The sequence below is a fragment of the Columba livia genome, chromosome Z, assembly GCF_036013475.1.
Source record: "Columba livia isolate bColLiv1 breed racing homer chromosome Z, bColLiv1.pat.W.v2, whole genome shotgun sequence".
Lineage (NCBI taxonomy): Eukaryota > Metazoa > Chordata > Aves > Columbiformes > Columbidae > Columba > Columba livia.
The window spans coordinates 56,865,544-56,882,988 of record NC_088642.1 but is presented as its reverse complement, the minus strand read 5'-3'; the positions used below and the strand labels follow the sequence as shown (position 1 = coordinate 56,882,988).

The window sequence follows — 17,445 nt, the reverse complement described above, 5'->3', positions numbered from 1 at the left end:
AAAAAATCAAAATACCACTAAGACCAGATTCTTCCATTGCAAGAGCATAATTTTCAATAAATTGGATGACAGTGTATTTTGATTAATCTTTGATTCTGCATTGTAAACTTTGAGGATTTTTTCCCGCATTTCTTCTTTTTGGCCTATGCTTTTCTTCTTTTGTGGGGTCCATCACTCTGTAAAGTTCAGGGAATGGGGGACATTGTCTGAAGGGAAGCTTGATTTTCGGAAGCAATTTATATGCTCTATCTCATTAGTGTCTTCCCCTTGTCCAGTGTATGGTAGGTAGCTATCATTCAAGATTAATATATTGTTTCTGAGTACCAATGAATATTAATGTAATGAAGAGCCTCCAGCACGAGCCAGGTCTGATTGCTTTTGCAATTGTCTGCAATCATGAGGAAGAAATATTTTACAAAGAGGGTGGTAAGACACTGGCACAAGTTGCCCAGAGAGGTGGTAGATGCCCCATCCCTGGTAACATTCAAGATCAGGCTAGATGGGGCTCTGAGCAACCTGATCTAATTGCAGATGTCCCTGCTCATTGCAGAGGGGTTGGGCTGGATGACCTTGAAGGTCCCTTCCAGCCTAAACTGTTCTATGATTCTATAAATCACAACATTACCAAATATTTCTTAGTTTTTAAAAGGCGACTAAAAGCTGGTATGCGAATGTTTATATTTGTAAATAAGCAGCACAGTCCAAAGTTTCGGTATCTGCTTTCAGATTTGTTTAGGCAAAACCTGACAGATATAAGTTGTGAGCATCAGTATAAAATGTTTGATGCATCTTGTGATTCAGGCCTCCTGTTGTTTTTCATAATAGTACTTAGCCGTGAATCTCTATGAAGCCTGTAGTAGTAAGTCTCCTTCCCACCACAAGGATACCTGCTTATTTAATTAGCTAAGGGGCTCTTAACTGTTGGAAGTGAAAGTGTATGTGCCAGCCTGGTAAGTATTCCATTTCTTCAGTAAGCAGGTCCATAAGTCCAGTTCACCTTGGTTTGAATTATTAACTACAAGACTGTAAGAATGATGCTTATTTGTGTTGTTGCCACAGTGGCGGCACTTAAGGAAGCAGCTTGTTGTAACGGGTTCCTACATCTCTGGATATAAATAATTTAAACTATTTAGTGAAAAGAGACCTGTTTTCAGGTGTTTGTGGAACTGAAGTACATCCTCCACTGCCTCCTTGAAAAAATGCGGTGGTATGCACAAAACTTTGTACAGGTGCCACAGGAAAACCTGTTTTCTAGATATGCAATGCTAATGTTGGTATAAGTGCGTTTGCATAGAAAGAGGAGAAAATGGAGGGGGCAGTTACCTTCTGTCATTTAGATTTTCCAAGGAAAAGTAGCATATTTTTAGAGAGGTTATTTTTTGAAGACTGTTTGAGAGCATTAAAAAACTTCACTCTAAATTCTTTAGAAAAAAAAAGCTGGAAATAATAATGATTAAAATTCTTCTCTCACCTTTTACTCTGGTGTTGCTTTAGAAGAAGTAACCTCATGGTTTACACTGCTGTAAATGAGGAGAAACTGGAAACAAACAACAACAAAAGCACATACACACACAAAACCAACAACAAACCATCCTTGTTTAATGCAACTAATGTTTTAAATGAAAGAAAATAAAAATCCTTTTGTGTTCTTCCTGACTCTTTTGGTGTGGTTTCTTTTCATTTTTTAAAGTACTTGTGCTAAACATTTTTTTTTTAAGCCAAAAAGAAAGGAGGAAATTAATCTAAGCAGGGACTAATTTAGAACAGCTAGTAGTCTGTGAGCCCTGACATTAGCATGCAGATTCCTGCTTGACTTGGAGTCTCTGTAAGTTCTTCTCTAACTATTCTCCTGTCTCTGTTTGTTCCATGCTAAGCAGATGGCCCAGAAATTAGCCAAAAGCAGGAAGAAGGTGCAGTACAAACTCCATCAGCTTGATGTTATGCCTGTTCTTTTGTTTTCTGGGAGGGTTTTTTACCTTTCTTTTTATTTTGTGTTTTTATTTTCTGCATCCAGCAAGTTTTTTTTTTAAGATTTATTTATGAGCCACCATACAAATTAACATTTCTCAGAAATCAGTTGCCTGATTGGCCATTTTTTGTTGCTTATCATTAGCCATTTCATGTTAGAAATAGAGTAAAGATTGGATTTATCAAATGGTTACAGGCAGTACCCAAAATACGTACTAAAGAAACAGGACTGGCATGGCAAAGGTTTTAACTCTGTAAAATGATAGGTTAAAATCAAGTATTTATTTATTTTGTCTTTCTATAGGACTGCTTTGTTTGATTCACATGTGTTTCAAATTGCTGGATGCAAAAAAAAAGTATACATACAAACTAATACACTGCTGAGATTGACCCATCTTAGTAATAAGTTTCATTTATGGAGTTTTTAAGTATATTTTAACAAATCTAATTAAAAAAAATACACGCATTTGCTTTCTCTTAACAAAATATGATTTCCAAAGTGGGTTAGTGCTTGAATAGTGTGCTGTTTGACTTTGAAGGTCTTCTTACCAGAACTGCATTATGAATTGCTTAAACTGCACCCACCTGTGGTACAGCTTTTTCCATTGTTATTGACTGTCTCTGTTAACCCATATAGAAATTCCTCAGGCAAGAGTTGCTGTTAGGCCTTTCTGTGGCATGTTTGAAAAACCTTCTTTAAAGTGGGATTCATAGTGTGGAGAAAATGGGACAATCATTTTGATTTTAATGAAATCTTTATATAGTTAATGTTGCAATCAGGTATAATTTTACTCAGTCAGGAAAAATATCAGGAAAGCTTTTATGGGGTTAACAATTTTTCAAATAATATCCAATTCACTTTCACATATATATATATATGTATCTATTTTCCATATATTTGTGTTTATCTTTAGCTTTTGCAGTCTAATACTCTTATCTTGCATTGCTGTTCTGGTGACTGTGTCTTAGTGCACCCCTGTTCGTGAACCTAACATCATTAGTAAGTATATTATCTAATGTGTTTGTTTGACAGTAATCCATTTATTTGCAGGCTCCAGAAGGTGAATCTCAACCCATGACTGAAGTGGACCTCTTCATTTCTACACAGAGAATAAAAGTACTGAATGCAGACACACAGGTATAGACAAAGATCCTTTTGTCAGTATTGTAGTAGTAGGTTTCTGACATAGACTTTCAGCTGCCTGCCGAAATTTGTCCTTCAAAAAGTGATGGCTCTTGTATTTCCCCCCAGGATTTTCTAGTAAAAAATCCATGCTCAAGAACCATGTCATACATGTAGTTACTTTGGTGTGTCTGACTGTAGAAATTATTAGAATTTGTGGGTAAGCCAGTTGCAGTTGGCTCATTTCTTACGAGCTGTGATGCATCAAGTATTGATTGTGCCCAGAGTGGCCCAAAATATTTGGCTGAGATAATTTGAAGTTCATAGTCCTTTGCACATACATACCCAGAATATTCAGGTTCTGATACTGAGGTCTTTATGTGCTTTTCCACAGAAAACACAACAGTAGTTTGTAAAACTTGCTTTCTTTTACTTTCGGAAAGTGAAGCTCTTGTACTATCTTGGCATCTCCCTTCATGCATGATGGGTGTTACACACTTCACTTAACAGACATCTTATGTTGCCATTTTTTTGTTTTTCTAATGCTAGGTTTGCAATAAGAACTTCATTGCAACAGCTGCTCATGTTGTTTTCTGTATTCCCCAGGAAACCATGATGGATCATCCCCTGCGGACCATTTCTTACATTGCTGATATAGGAAATATAGTTGTTTTGATGGCACGTAGACGAATGCCACGGTCTAACTCCCAGGATAATGTGGAAGCATCTCACCCTTCCCAAGATGGAAAGAGGCAGTACAAAATGATTTGCCATGTCTTTGAGTCTGAGGATGTAAGGAATTACTGTCTTGTAATTTTCTAAGGGTGGAGATGTAGGCATATTCTGGTGGGCTTTAAGTGCATTGCAAGTGCTCCTATTTGTTCATGAATTGCAACCAAATATTTTGTCTGAGCAGAGGAAGTTGGATTCTGTTTGCGTTTTGCTCACAAAATTGGTGTTTATAGAAATGCTCCCCATTTTAAGCTACTTCAGTTCCTTCCAGTAAAAGTGAGAAGAGAGTCCGGTTGCCACAGCTTACAAACACCAGCTCAGATTCTACATGTAAGAGTGAAAGTCTGTCAGAAATTCTTATTTTCCTAGGGAAATTATGATCCCAAGTATTGCATCAAGGGTCATTGACACATACTAGAAGGGTGATTTGGTGGTTGGATTTTTGAGGAGGAGGCTTGTGTTGCAGAGTAGCTGCTGACATGACATCGATAAGACGGCAAAGAGAGGTGGCAATTTCAGCAATCCCAGAGCATGCTGAATAGAGAGAGACACAGCTGAGTAAATTTTAGTCTGTGGCACAGGTTAATAAATTATCTTATCTAGGACTGTGCATAACTTGCTGATTTTATGCACTTTTTAAACCCGGAAACTGAAAAGTAAAATCAAAGATATCAGATTGAAGTAGTTAGATATGTAGTTGCCAGGATCATAATCAAGTTAGACCTAGTAATTTGGGAGAATAAATAATCTCAGTCCTAAGACCTCCGAATTGCAGAATATTACTTAAGAGAAGTAAAGTGAAAAATATAAGTTTCTTATAAAATCCTCATATGTCTTCCACTCTATAGTGTATCAGCAAGAACTTTGAGATGGGAAGGTTTTCTTGAATAAGCACCTGATTTTATGTAATGATGAACCTGTTCTAAGCCCATGTGTGGATAAATTGTCTGGTTGCAGATGTATGTGCATATGCAGCCCACTGCTGAGGTTAAAAAGTAAGGACAGGAGTGCTGATAGAAGTAATCCTCTACCAAAATGTTGACAGAGACCATAAAAAATTATGGATTTTTTTTTTTACCCCAAAATAACGTGCAAGCCAGTTTGGCAAAGTGCAACAATTAGAAATGACAGACAGCGGGATGCAGACAGAGATTTATGCACAGACAGAGATCTTGTTCAGGAAGGAGCACAGAGCCAGGCAGAGCAGAGAGCTAAGCTAGGCTAGGCCTTTATTAGCCATTGACAGTTTATAGGATTTACAGATAGGGGCCTGGACTAAGATGTTACATAAGATGTTTTTCCAATAAGTGTTATTAAAAACACACTACACTCATGTTGTGTTTGTCTCACTTGTTTTCCCACTCATTCACAGACCAGGCCCCAGGACATTCACACATCCCATGCACTTGGGAACGGTTATCTGGCCCAAGATACCATTCTCACAAGTCTGGGCTATAACTCTTTACAATTACGAGAAATGTACTTCAATACAATCTGTGCAAGGCCCTTTATGTTTAGTTATGATCTCATTATGTTAGTGTTATTTCTTTGACTGTCCAGATACGTGTTAGTATTGATCTTCCTTTATCATCAGGTGCCTGGAACCGCACATCTTGCTTTCCCGCAGCAAAGCCTTTCAAGAAACTGGTCTGAAAATAAAAATATTAGCCAATTTTTTTTTGTCTTAATGCCACTTGATATGCTGCCTGCTTTGTGGCTGCCATTGCTGTGTTTCTAGTCAGAAGTTTGGGACTGCTGGGTCTCTTACTGGCCAGCTGAAAAAGCAAAAATCAACCTGTCAGATGACAGAGACTGGGGCTTGTTTTCCTTCAGCATGTGGTGGTCTGCCTGTGATCCAGACTTGTTTCTCTGGCTACTGTTAGTGCTTTGGCTAGCTCGAGTCTGTGCTTCCATTTGGGGATCACTGGCATTGTTTTCTGTGGTTCGTTTGGATCAGCCCATGTTAATGTCAGATGTGATCCTCCCTTTGCCACTAGATATTGGCTTGGAAGACACATGCCTGTAGATCCAATGAAAGTATTGCCCAGTCATGTGAAAATATGCTGAGAAATTGCAGAAGGGTATATTAGCTTGCCTTAGTCAAATAACTTGCAAAAATTTTCTAATGTACCCAAATTACTAAGAAAGAATTAAAATAGAAGCATTGTAGCACCTGTTAGCAGCAAGGAGATGGCAACCTCAGAGATCCTGTACATCCAGTGGAGTAATTTAGCCTGTTTATATTATAAAACTCATGTATGTATCATTGTCACCTTTTCTTCTTCTGGGACAGCTGGGTATTTAGAAGAATTTACCCAGTAACTGACACAGAAGCTCTAAGCCCTCAAGCAGGTGTTGGCCAGAAGGTGTCTCTGCTTGGAAGTACAGCACCAGATTTTCAACTGTATTTAGAGCTGGATCTACAAATGAGCTGAACCTCATGTATCCAAATGCTGGGTGTCTAAATGGGAACTGATCACTTCTTGGAGAGAAGATATATGTGTATTAATGCAGAGTCTGCACTTGTGTCCTCTGAGCTATGGACGTGTAGCTTTCCCATTTTCTTGCTGTCAAAACTGGGTTGATCTGAGCACTGGTAAAATACTGCAAGTCTAGACATTAGCCTTTTCAGCAACAGCCACCATGCTATTCTCATCAGCAAGTGTAGTGCTAGTTTGAGTTGCTTTAAGATACAATCAACTTTTTATTTCAGGATTGGGAACCTTTCCTTTATTAGGGACCAAACTGGACTTTAACTACAGCTGGTAGGCTCTTTAAAAATATACCTCGGCAGTATTCATTCTTCCCTAACACTCCCTCAGGCCTGTGTTGCCAGCTCTCCTCTGCTCTCCCTTCCCCACAGACAGTGCTGTGCTCCAGGGGACTGTTTCAGTGCACGTTGTGGCCAACTCCTCTGCACTACACAGTGCTTACTGAGTGTATTGCTCCAGTTATGCACAGCAGTACACTGCACCCTGCTGTGCCACTTTCCTCTCCTGCCTCATACTAACCATGATGACTGCCTCAAAGGGAAGCATCCCTCTGCCCTGCTGTTTCCAGCTGTTCCCCACTTTGCAAGACACAGAGCTTTCCCTGTGTCTGCCTTGTGCCCGATTTCTCTCGCAGAGCTGCAGATGTGGAACAGCTCATGGTGGGAGCAATGCAACGTAATCAGTGGCGCATTTGATGGCTTAAGGTGGAGAGAAGGCTGCAGGAAGCTGCAGGGACAAGAGGGTGCAGCCAAAGGACAGGCTGAGAAGGAAAGGGTCAGGGAACTGGCAAAGTCGTGGGAGTTTGAGGAAGGGGAACAAGAAATGTAGAGGAGAGAAGCTGGAGGAGGTAGCAGGATGGAGATCATGACCATTTCCAGTCACTTCAAGGTCACTAGTTGCTGCCCTTTTCTTGTTTCATCTGAGACTGGGGTAGGAGCAGCCAATATGGAGGGGGCAGGAGGGTAAGAAAAGAAGGAAATATCCTCTTAAATGTGGTTATGTGTTTTCTAGTAGACATTTTCATTTTCACTGCTGGCTTGTCAGAGAATGGCATTGCCTCTGCTAGAAGGGGGAACCATCTGGGAGCTGCACGTGTGGGAAGAATCGTAGGTACAAGCTACGGTCACTGCAGTGGGTATACCTTTATGTTTATATTAGCAGTTCTTACCTGTGAAAGGATGGCTTTGTTTCTATTTCTCATTTATAATTGCTTACCAAGCTGGATTCATGGCACAGGTTAATATGTTGACATTTTGTGGGTCTTTTAAATTGATTTTTAATGCACACATATTTTTTAAACTGGATTTCAGTAACTTGACTTGATCCATTTTACAGTGTGTTTGTAGCAGAGTAGGTGTCAGTGGACAAGACCATCAGAATGTTTCACTTTTTTCTTCTCTCTTCCCTGTGAACTGCGACAGGCACAGCTGATTGCACAGTCCATAGGTCAGGCATTCAGTGTGGCCTACCAGGAATTTCTGAGGGCGAATGGAATCAACCCAGAAGACCTTAGCCAGAAGGAATACAGTGACTTGCTCAATACCCAGGACATGTACAATGACGACCTGATTCACTTCTCCAAATCTGAAAACTGCAAAGATGTATGTCTTTTTCTTCCCCGCCCCCCCCCGCCCCCCCCCCAATAACAGCATTAAGCTGCTCTGTACCAAATCCTGACAGAAAACAGAAATCCACTAGTACTTCCTGTAAATTACCTCAGTGAGCCTAGAATATCCTCCCAAGTAGGACAACCTGTCATCAGTTCTGTTTCAGAGGCAAATAGCGAACCCAAAATTTATCAGCCGTGAAATGATTTACCATCTGTTTCTGTTCTTTTTGCCAAGCAATTTTCAGACTTGTTTGACATTGTATATTAATGAAATGTATTTAAAACAGATTAAGAGAATAATACAATTTAACAGATTATAATAAAAATATAAAATAGGTGTTGGTGAAAGTGGATGATTCTAGATTTTAAATTATTATACTTGGAGCTTGTTTAATAAAAATGCACCAGTGCACCACTGCAACACAGAGGCAGTACTTTTCCAATCCACAGTCATAAACTCTTGCAATCTCTTCCTGTTTCGCTTTGTCCACCAAAGCCCAAGGCACCAAGGTTTCTTCCACTCCAGTTTCCTCTGCTCATATGCAGAATTAAGTTGTATGAGGTGTTTTGCACTAAGCAGAATCTATATTATGTAGTGTTGATTGTTTCATATTTGAATACAAATTAAATGTAGTAAAACGTGTACCCTGTTTTGTCTTGCCTTTGAGTTAGAAACACAGTTTGCAAATAAGGAGGGGTGTGTGTTTGTTGATTATATGAATGTTTGGGAGGGAAGGTATTAGTTCCAAATGTGTGAAGAAGCTTTGTTTTGAAACTCTTTTTCATGTGGTACAGGTTTACATTGAAAAGCAAAAGGGAGAAATCCTAGGTGTAGTGATTGTGGAGTCTGGATGGGGATCCATTCTGCCTACAGTTATCATAGCCAACATGATGCATGGAGGACCAGCAGAGAAGTCTGGAAAGCTCAACATAGGGGACCAGATCATGTCAATCAATGGGACCAGTTTGGTTGGTTTACCACTGTCAACATGTCAGAGCATTATAAAGGTACAGAAAATGTTTCTGGAAGTTACATGGTTTCAAAGGGTTGCATAATAGGAGAGGTGAAAGTATAGAATTCTTAAGTAAATTCTTAACAAATATTTGTACAGAACTTTCCATTTTGTGATCTTTAAACTACAGTAGGATTTATGCTACACTGATTTTATGACTCCCAGAAACTGAGCTGTGCCGTTTACCTGCATAGACGATGACTCTGCAGAACTTCACAAGATAATATTTTATTCAGAAGGAAGATATTACCATATATACATCTGAAGATACTTAAAATTTTATGTAACAAATGGAGGCACAGGTGTCTAATATTCTCCTGGTCCATTTTAGCTGTTTAAATGCATCCTGGTATCTGGCTGAAACAGAGCTGATGCTTTGTTTGTTTGTTTATAACTATTTTTAAAACTTTTAAACTTTGAATTAAAGACATACTTATCTTCTGTAGAAACTTTGCCTGATTTATTTGAAAGTGTGATGCTTCTTGTTGCTTGGCTAAATGGAATATTTTAATTGGAAGAGCTGTTTTCTAGTTGCCAGAAAAATATGTGACTGTAAAAAGCATACAGGTCAGTCGGAACTAAACAGTGTCTGAGGTAGCTGTAGCGTACAAGGGAATAGATATTTAAACATCAGAGTTTAAAGAGCTATAAAGATGCACCTATAGAGCAGGTTTGAGATGAAGCTATACGGACTTCATTATTTATCAAAATAGCCTCACAGAACTCCTGCAGATCATAACATGTAGACAGGTAATGTAGTGCTGGTGGTGTACTGTACAGAAATCCTTCTCTCTGATTTCTAGGAATAAGCCTGTTTAACTTCTTTATTTATGCAACTTTCTGGTAACAAGTTTGATTGTGTAGTATAATTACAGAGCAAATTTTTCTTCTTTGTCCATGAATTAGTTTCTTAATATTTGAACAAAAATGTTTGGCGTAATGGCTTCTCATTCTGTTTTCCAAAAATGTTAATGCTGAGTTCTGATGAGTAATAGATACATAAGCCACTGAACCAGCCATTTTAGATTCAGTGAGTAGAAATGATAGCCTGGAAGTGTAGCATACTGAAAACATGGCAAAACTAGTTTTAAATTTATGAGGGAAGGAAAAAAAAATCGTATTTGATATCTTTGTGGCAGCTTCAGTGGAACAAAACTTCCTGCAAGTTTAGGCTTTTCATGCTAGCCATATTTGTTTCCTGTCCCACATCAGTTTTATTTCTAAAACTGTGAGGAGTTACGCTTCTCTGATTCAGAGCCCTTTCAGGTGGAGTTTTGTTGTGCTTGTCTTTACTTTCTCAAAACAGAAACAACCAGCTTTGCTGTTTCCAGCTTCTGCAGCACTTTCTCCTCCACACTGATACTTAACTGCTGTTGCCATAGGAACTGCTAGTGATTTATTTTGTCTTTTTAAGAAGAAGATAGTCTGAATGATCTAAGTGCACATTTAAATGTGTCAGAAGTACCTCAGGATTTCAGAGTTCTTTAGCACACTGTAAGGACTCCTATGAAAATACGATAATATTATGTAGATAAGAAGAATGTCTTGCAAGCACTTGAAATAAGATAATTTCAGTATTATGGATCTGATCTCTGCTACTAATTGACCATAAACCAATTGCAAACTGACAGAGCTTGGAAGAAGCTTTCAATATGTGGTGGTTATTCCCTAATTGTATTATGCTGCTTGCATCTTTTTCAGAAGCATCTGGTGCTGGCTACTATGAGAAGCAGAAACTACCTAAGCAAATAAGTTGTCAAATGATGGAATTCTTTTGCTTCTGATCAGCACGTATTACCAGTCTGCATAATACCGGAAATCAGCCACTTTTGAAATAAATGCTCTTTCTGCAAAATTAGAAAATTATTTATTGGGCTCCACATTTTTTTTTCCAATGAATACGTATATTAATAAATAACTTACACATTCATCATGGAAATAAGATTGCAATGATACCAGCTTTGTGGAGGGCATGTAACCTGAATGAACTCAGATGACTGAAGTTAGACACCTAAATTCCTCATAGAAATGGGCGTCTCCAGTACTCTGCATGGCTCCTGCTCTCCTGGATTTAGAAGGCTGAGGCAGAAACCCCTCAGACTTTTGAGTAAACACTGGACCTGCAGATTGCTACAGGTTGATTAGTCCCTGTCTTCTCCTCTGTGTGTTGTTGTGATGACCTGAGTATAGAAAATGAGTGGCCCTTGAGCATGTGTGGTGTGCTGCTAACTCCTCACCAGAGTGGAGGAGTCCATAGTCATGGAGGAGATGGTGTTTGCATCTTCTTTCTGCTGAGACTGGAGTACAGGCAGTTCCCACAGTCATGTGCTTTCTCATTTTGTGTTCACATAGCCCTTCTCATGGAGCCACGTTCAGTAATAAGCCAGGCCAAGCTCAGTGCTGTGTGGAAGTGAGGGCAGCTCTTCCCGTGTGACAGCTGCATCCAGTTTAAGGCAGTGACAAGAAAACAGACTCTAAGGCAGTTCACGCTGGTAGGATGATTCTGTGATGCCGATCTGGTTATTCAAGTCACTGCTGAATCTGGAGTTTAGCTCAACAGAATCAACAGCAGTAAATTGGATGTACCTCAGCTATAGTAGGAATTATTGTCAGAATTAACCTTTTACAAGTCTGTGTCAGATACCTGTTAGTAGCAGTGGGACCCAAATTTCAATTTGACATATTAAAGGAATTCAGAAGTGGATACTAGAATTGGTAGGTCTTGTATTAAGTGAGGTGGAAGTTGCTGTATTCTTTATAAAACATTTAGCTCTTTATGTGGATTTTACTTATTTATGGCTAATATTTTATGGGAATGGAATGTTTCCGAAAAATGTCTTAGCAATCTCCAGGAGCTCTGAATACTTGAAATTGTACAAGGAGTCAGATTGCAGTTATCTGCATATTTTACATTTCAGTTTTAATGGAGCCATACAATCACAGAGTTTCTGAGGCTGGCAGTCACTGCTGAGGCTAGTCTAGACCAACACTCCAGTTCAAAGTAGAGCAGGTTATTTATGGCTATGCCCACTGGGGTTTAAATAACTCCAAGGCTGGATACTCTGCAACCTATCTGGGTTATCTGTTCAAGTGTTTTACCACACTGATAATAAAAATAAATTTTCCTCCTTCAGTTTTCTTCTCTTAGCAAGGAGTTAATGGTGAATGTGATATAATTCATTTAGAAGGGAGGAGGAACAGAAATTAGTAGCACTGCTTACACAAACACGAGATCAGCAGAACCTGCTGTTTGCTTGACAGAATTTAATATATTCTATTAGGGAAGCCACTTATTTGTAACTATATTAACTACATGTTTAAAATTTTATTTCCCATCCATAGTCATTGTCTTTTTTGGTGAGCTGTATAGACCTGTTTAATACTTTTTTTATACATTATTCGTGTTATCAAATGAAGAAGTTCCTGTAGGAAGCTAGTTTTCCTAAAACAACTGTGTCAGCTTCTTGGAAAGAAAAACTTGTTATTTTGTCACTCATTTCACTGAATATTTTGATGCTTTTGTGTGGCATTTGGAGATCAGATTCTGCTACAATGCCTGTAAAGAGCTGTTTATTCAGGGCTGTTCCCACGTCAAGAATTTAACATCTTTTTTCCCTTCACAGTGCTTATATTAGATGTTTCACTCTGCCACCATTTTTCACATTGATTTCTTTTTGCAGGGTTTGAAAAACCAGGCCCGGGTTAAACTGAACATTGTTAGGTGTCCTCCAGTAACCACAGTCTTGATCAGGAGACCTGACCTCAGATACCAGTTGGGCTTCAGTGTGCAGAATGGGATTGTAAGTAGCTTCCACACACTCTAGTTAAGCTTTAATATAGATGAAACTTCTTATCTACTTGTGGTAAGTTTCAGTATTGGAAGAGGGAAGCTACCACTTTCTCCCTTACAGGAAGAACGACTTTCCACGTGTGTTAAGTCTAAGATACAAAAGCTGAGTTAATCTGAGTTGGTGGGCTGGTTTGGGGGTTTTTTTTACTGACTTCACAGCTTTAGGGTCAGCCATTGGAACCGAAAACATGGTTTATGTTAGAGAAACAAAAATGTGTAGAAGAAGCTGTTTTCAGTATGCATTATTCATGTCTCTCACCAAGCCATTGCATGATCTCAAAAGAAAAAGACGGTCCTTGATCCTTTTTTGTGGTAAGGCATCTGCATCCTGAACATTGTTTAACTGTGGTCTTTCGTACCTTTTGTCATGATTTAACCCAAAATAGCAATATAAAAGTGACAGCAACTCGCTTACCTGTCTCCCAACCCCCCAGGTAGGGGAGAAAATCAAAAATGAAGGGAGAAACCTGAACTGAGATGGACACAGTTTAATTAAACAACAAAATACTTATACACTACTAGTAAATATATATATCTCTATATAAAAACTAAAAATAAAATATAAAATGGAAGATACTCAATGCAATTCCACACAAATTCTGTCCACACCAAGCTGCCAGTCCCAGGAAACAGGACCTGGTCCCAACAGCCAATCCTGAAGAGAGAAAAGAGGAAAAGGCAGAAAAGCCCAGAGGCTTCTGCAAAATGGCAGGATGACAAAAGGCCGAACTAACAAAAGTCCTGAACAGAACTCCCCTGAACAGGTCTGCAAGAGCAAAGAGAAGAACCAGAGAGAGAGAGGGCCCAAAAGATTCCGACTCTCCTTAAATATGAAGCATGACGCTAATGGGATGGAGTGCTCTCATTGATCAGTCTGGATGTCAGTGAAGCTCTGCCCCATCCATGCCCCCTTCCTTGGTGCCTCACACCTGTGGGCAGAGCACTGAGAACATCCTTGGCTCTCAGACCAGAGCAATTAAAAACATTAACTCAGTGTGCGGTGTTATCTCTTCTTTTCAAACTAAGTCCAAATAATAACTGAGCTAGCTATGAAAAAGAAAGGTTTCTAACTGCATGAAGAAAATTAACTCATTTTCAGTCAAACCAGCACACTCTTAAATTTCCAAACCACAGCATGTGGGACATACAGTGCAAACAGCCTTTTCTGACAGTTTGTTCTGCTCTTGGAAGAGAACATCCAGTAGTTATTTGTCACTATCAAATTTTCCTTTCAATCAGTGATTGGTTACATTTTACAGTTTGTCACAAGCCTCTGTCTTTAAATGCTGAATTACAATTTACAGGCAAAACCAGGTAATCTAAAGCCTCTGTTCCTTATCCATGCCCTGATAAATTTGTCTTTTCCCTTCCAGATCTGTAGCCTTATGAGAGGAGGCATAGCAGAGCGAGGAGGTGTGCGTGTCGGCCATCGGATCATTGAAATTAATGGACAGAGTGTTGTGGCAACACCCCATGAGAAAATTGTTCACATTCTCTCAAATGCTGTGGGTGAGGTAAGAGTGGGCAATGTGTCTAGGCAATATAACATAATTCTTCACTGTTACTAATAACAACCAGTGGAATCCAGTAACAAGTGGTGTCCCTCGAGAGACAATAATGGGACCAATACTCTCTAATGTCTTCATCAATGACATAGCTAGCAGGATTGAATGCACTTTCAGCAAGTTTGCAGATGATACCATGCTGAGTGATGCTCAAGTTGATAGCTCAAGGAAATGCTGAGTTGATAGCTCAAGGAAAAGGAGGCCATTAGGGCGACCTTGACAGGCTTGAAAAGAGAGCCTTATGAAGTTCAACAAGGCCAAGTGCAAGGTCCTGCACCTGGATCAGGACTGTCACCAGTATCAGCACAGGCTGTGGGATAAAGGGATTGAGAATAGCACTGCAGAGAAGGACTTGAGGGTACGGGTGGATGAAAAGCTGGACAAGAGTCAGCAATGTGTGCTTGCAACCCAGAAGGCCAGTCCTACCCTGGGCTGCATCAAAAGCGGTGGGGCCAGCTGTTTGAGGGAGGTGATTCTGCCCCTCTGCTCTTCTCTGATGAGACCCTACCTGGAGTCCTGTGTCCAGTTCTGGAGCCCTCAGTACAGGAAAGACATGGACCTGTTGGAGAGGGGCCAGAGGAGGCCACAGAAATGATCAGGGCACTGGAACAGCTCTGCTGTAAGGACAGGCTGAGAGACCTGGGGTTGTTCAGCCTGGAGAAGAGAAGTCCCTGGGGAGACCTTAGTGCAGCCTTTTGATATATAAAGTGGTCTTCTCAGAAAGATGGAGAGAGGCTTTTTAGCAGAGCCTGCAGTGACAGGACAAGGAGACAACAGTTTTAAACTGAAAGAAAGTAGATTGAGATTGGGCATAAAGAAGAAATCTTTTACAATGAGGGTGATGAGTCACAGGGAAGCTGTGGGTGCCCCATCCCTGGATATGTTCAGAGTCAGGTAGGATGGGGCTTTGAGCAACCTGATTTGGTGAAAAATGTCCCTACATGTGGCAGAGGGGTTGGACTAGATAGTGTTCAAAGATCTCTTCCAACACAAACTCTTCCATAATTCTGTAATTCTACCTCAGCCTGTTGGTATTCAAATCTACAAAGTGGAAGTGAGGGCGAGCCAGCACACTGTTCTTTTAGTATTTACCCATAGTTCTCCTATATTTTAGAAGAACCCTAATCTGAAAATAGGAAGTGTCCATGACTTTAGGTGATTCATTGATACTAAACATCCTGTCTCATAATATCACCACCTGCAGTACTTTAATAAGGGTATGAAAACTCTCAGGTGTTACCTTTCCCTTCTGTCCTGTATGACCCTAGCTAGTTTCTTCACCAATGCTCTGTTGTAGGATGCATGTTATGAGCATAGATTAACTTGTCTTATTTCCTCTAGATTCATATGAAGACTATGCCAGCTGCCATGTACAGACTGTTGACTGCACAAGAGCAACCAGTTTACATCTAAAGCCGACAGCTCACCGTCACAATGTGCATGGAGGATGTTTTTCCTCATTAGTGCTTGTCTCTAGTGCTGTATTTCTGTGTCTACAGAGACATTTCTTTCTCTCTCTCCTTCACAGACACACACACATTCTGTCCCCCCCCCACACTCTCTTTTTCCTCTTCTCCCCACCATTTTCCTGTATTTTGGGAAGGGGCAAATATATTTATAGGAATATTTTGATTGCATCTTTTTACAAGTGAAACTTCATGCCGTTCCACATGCAAACCAGGAAAATAACAGCAGCATTGTTCACAGCAGGATTCACAAAGGGTATTAGCTCTGCTCCATGCTGCATAATGTTTTATTGTTGTGGCTATAATTTGTCAAACTGAGTAAATTCGATGTTGCTGACTGAACGATGTATTTACCAAAAAGATAAAAGTGTAGAGTGCAAAGTGTTCTCTTGGATATCCTGCATGTGACTTTGCTTTTCTTGCCCTATTTTCCCACAGGCACTGAGCTCACTATTAAAGGTTTATGTCTGTAGGGAAAGTAGAATACCAGAAGGATAGTTTTGCCTTCAGGAAGAATTACCTGCTTATGAAGAACTCAGTAGATGCTGCTGTTGCAAAATGGACTGTCCAAATACACACTTTTTAATTCCCCTCTGTCATCAGTTCTTCACAGCAGTAGGACCCCAAGAGGTACTCTGTGAGTTGCTGGAACATGTTACACTTGCATTACTTACACTATGTAATTTGGGAGGCATTTTTTACAACTGCATCCCACTCTTTGCCCTCAGGTTTCTAACTCTTTGTTTTCTTCTACTTTGTTTTTAAATACAACATGTATTTTATAGTCCCTTTCCTATTTTAGAGATTAAAAGAGGGGGAGAGGATCTTTAAATATCTACACAAGAAATAGTGAGGGGCTTTCCTGCATAGCTACACTTTTTCTAGGCTCTTAATTCCAAATTGGGTGCACACAGCCATGTGTGTCAGTGTATATAGACATTTTTAAATTGTGCTTGCTGTTTATGAAGTTTGAATATAGGGGATATGCAGACTATTATAAATAATTTTGTTCTCTGAGCCAGATTTAACATACATTTTTGTCCAAAGACCTGTCTGATTCTATTACTTTCTCCTTAGTTCATGATATAGATAACAGTGGAAGGGGTGAGGTGGGAATAAATTTATTTATTTTGTTATATAATTTAACTTGTGATTTTTTTTCCATATGTGTGGCACTTAAAGGAGATAATGCGTGTACTATATGCACTTGTGTGAAGATGATAAACTGTAGAGATGTATGAAATCTAGGATTTGATTGGCCTCTAACTTGCATGCTAGAGAAAAAAGGGGAAAACGGGGTTGGATTGTTGTTGTTTTGGTTTTGTTTGTTTTTTGTTTTTTGTTTTTTTTTTTTTTAAGAGGGAAAGAAAAAAGAAAAAAAAAAGAATCAGTGGCTTTTCCTCCTAGTGAGAGGAAAATTCTCTGTTCTCTGTAGTTACTCTCTACCAGGCCTGTATACTGGTGTTTATGCTGAAGTTGAACCATGCATTTAGTCTGAGCTAATATGTTGATTTATTTTAAGGAGACAGTTTCTGCTGTGTTTTACTGTGATGGAAAGGCTCAGTGAGCTGAAAACAAGAGCGGGCCACACACAGCCACACACCACTTCTGCTTTGCAAATGTGCTG

The 17,445-nt window shown here is 39.6% G+C and overlaps 1 protein-coding gene across 4 annotated transcripts in view; it reads left to right on the top strand.

Moving 5' to 3' along the window:
* The window catches only part of APBA1 (amyloid beta precursor protein binding family A member 1), a 103,755-nt gene extending 86,589 nt beyond the window's left edge, over positions 1–17,166 (top strand). For 3 of the 4 annotated variants that reach the window (XM_065045954.1, XM_065045955.1, XM_065045956.1), the window contains 8 exons: positions 1,878–1,910; positions 3,020–3,106; positions 3,698–3,883; positions 7,737–7,916; positions 8,720–8,932; positions 12,618–12,737; positions 14,161–14,301; positions 15,694–17,166. In XM_065045954.1, the coding sequence (XP_064902026.1) occupies positions 1,878–1,910; positions 3,020–3,106; positions 3,698–3,883; positions 7,737–7,916; positions 8,720–8,932; positions 12,618–12,737; positions 14,161–14,301; positions 15,694–15,765 (1,032 nt within the window). In that variant the 3' untranslated portion in view covers positions 15,766–17,166. The remainder of the gene's footprint in view (positions 1–1,877; positions 1,911–3,019; positions 3,107–3,697; positions 3,884–7,736; positions 7,917–8,719; positions 8,933–12,617; positions 12,738–14,160; positions 14,302–15,693) is intronic. The other variant, XM_065045957.1, reaches the window with a different exon arrangement.
* Positions 17,167–17,445: the final 279 nt, after the last annotated feature.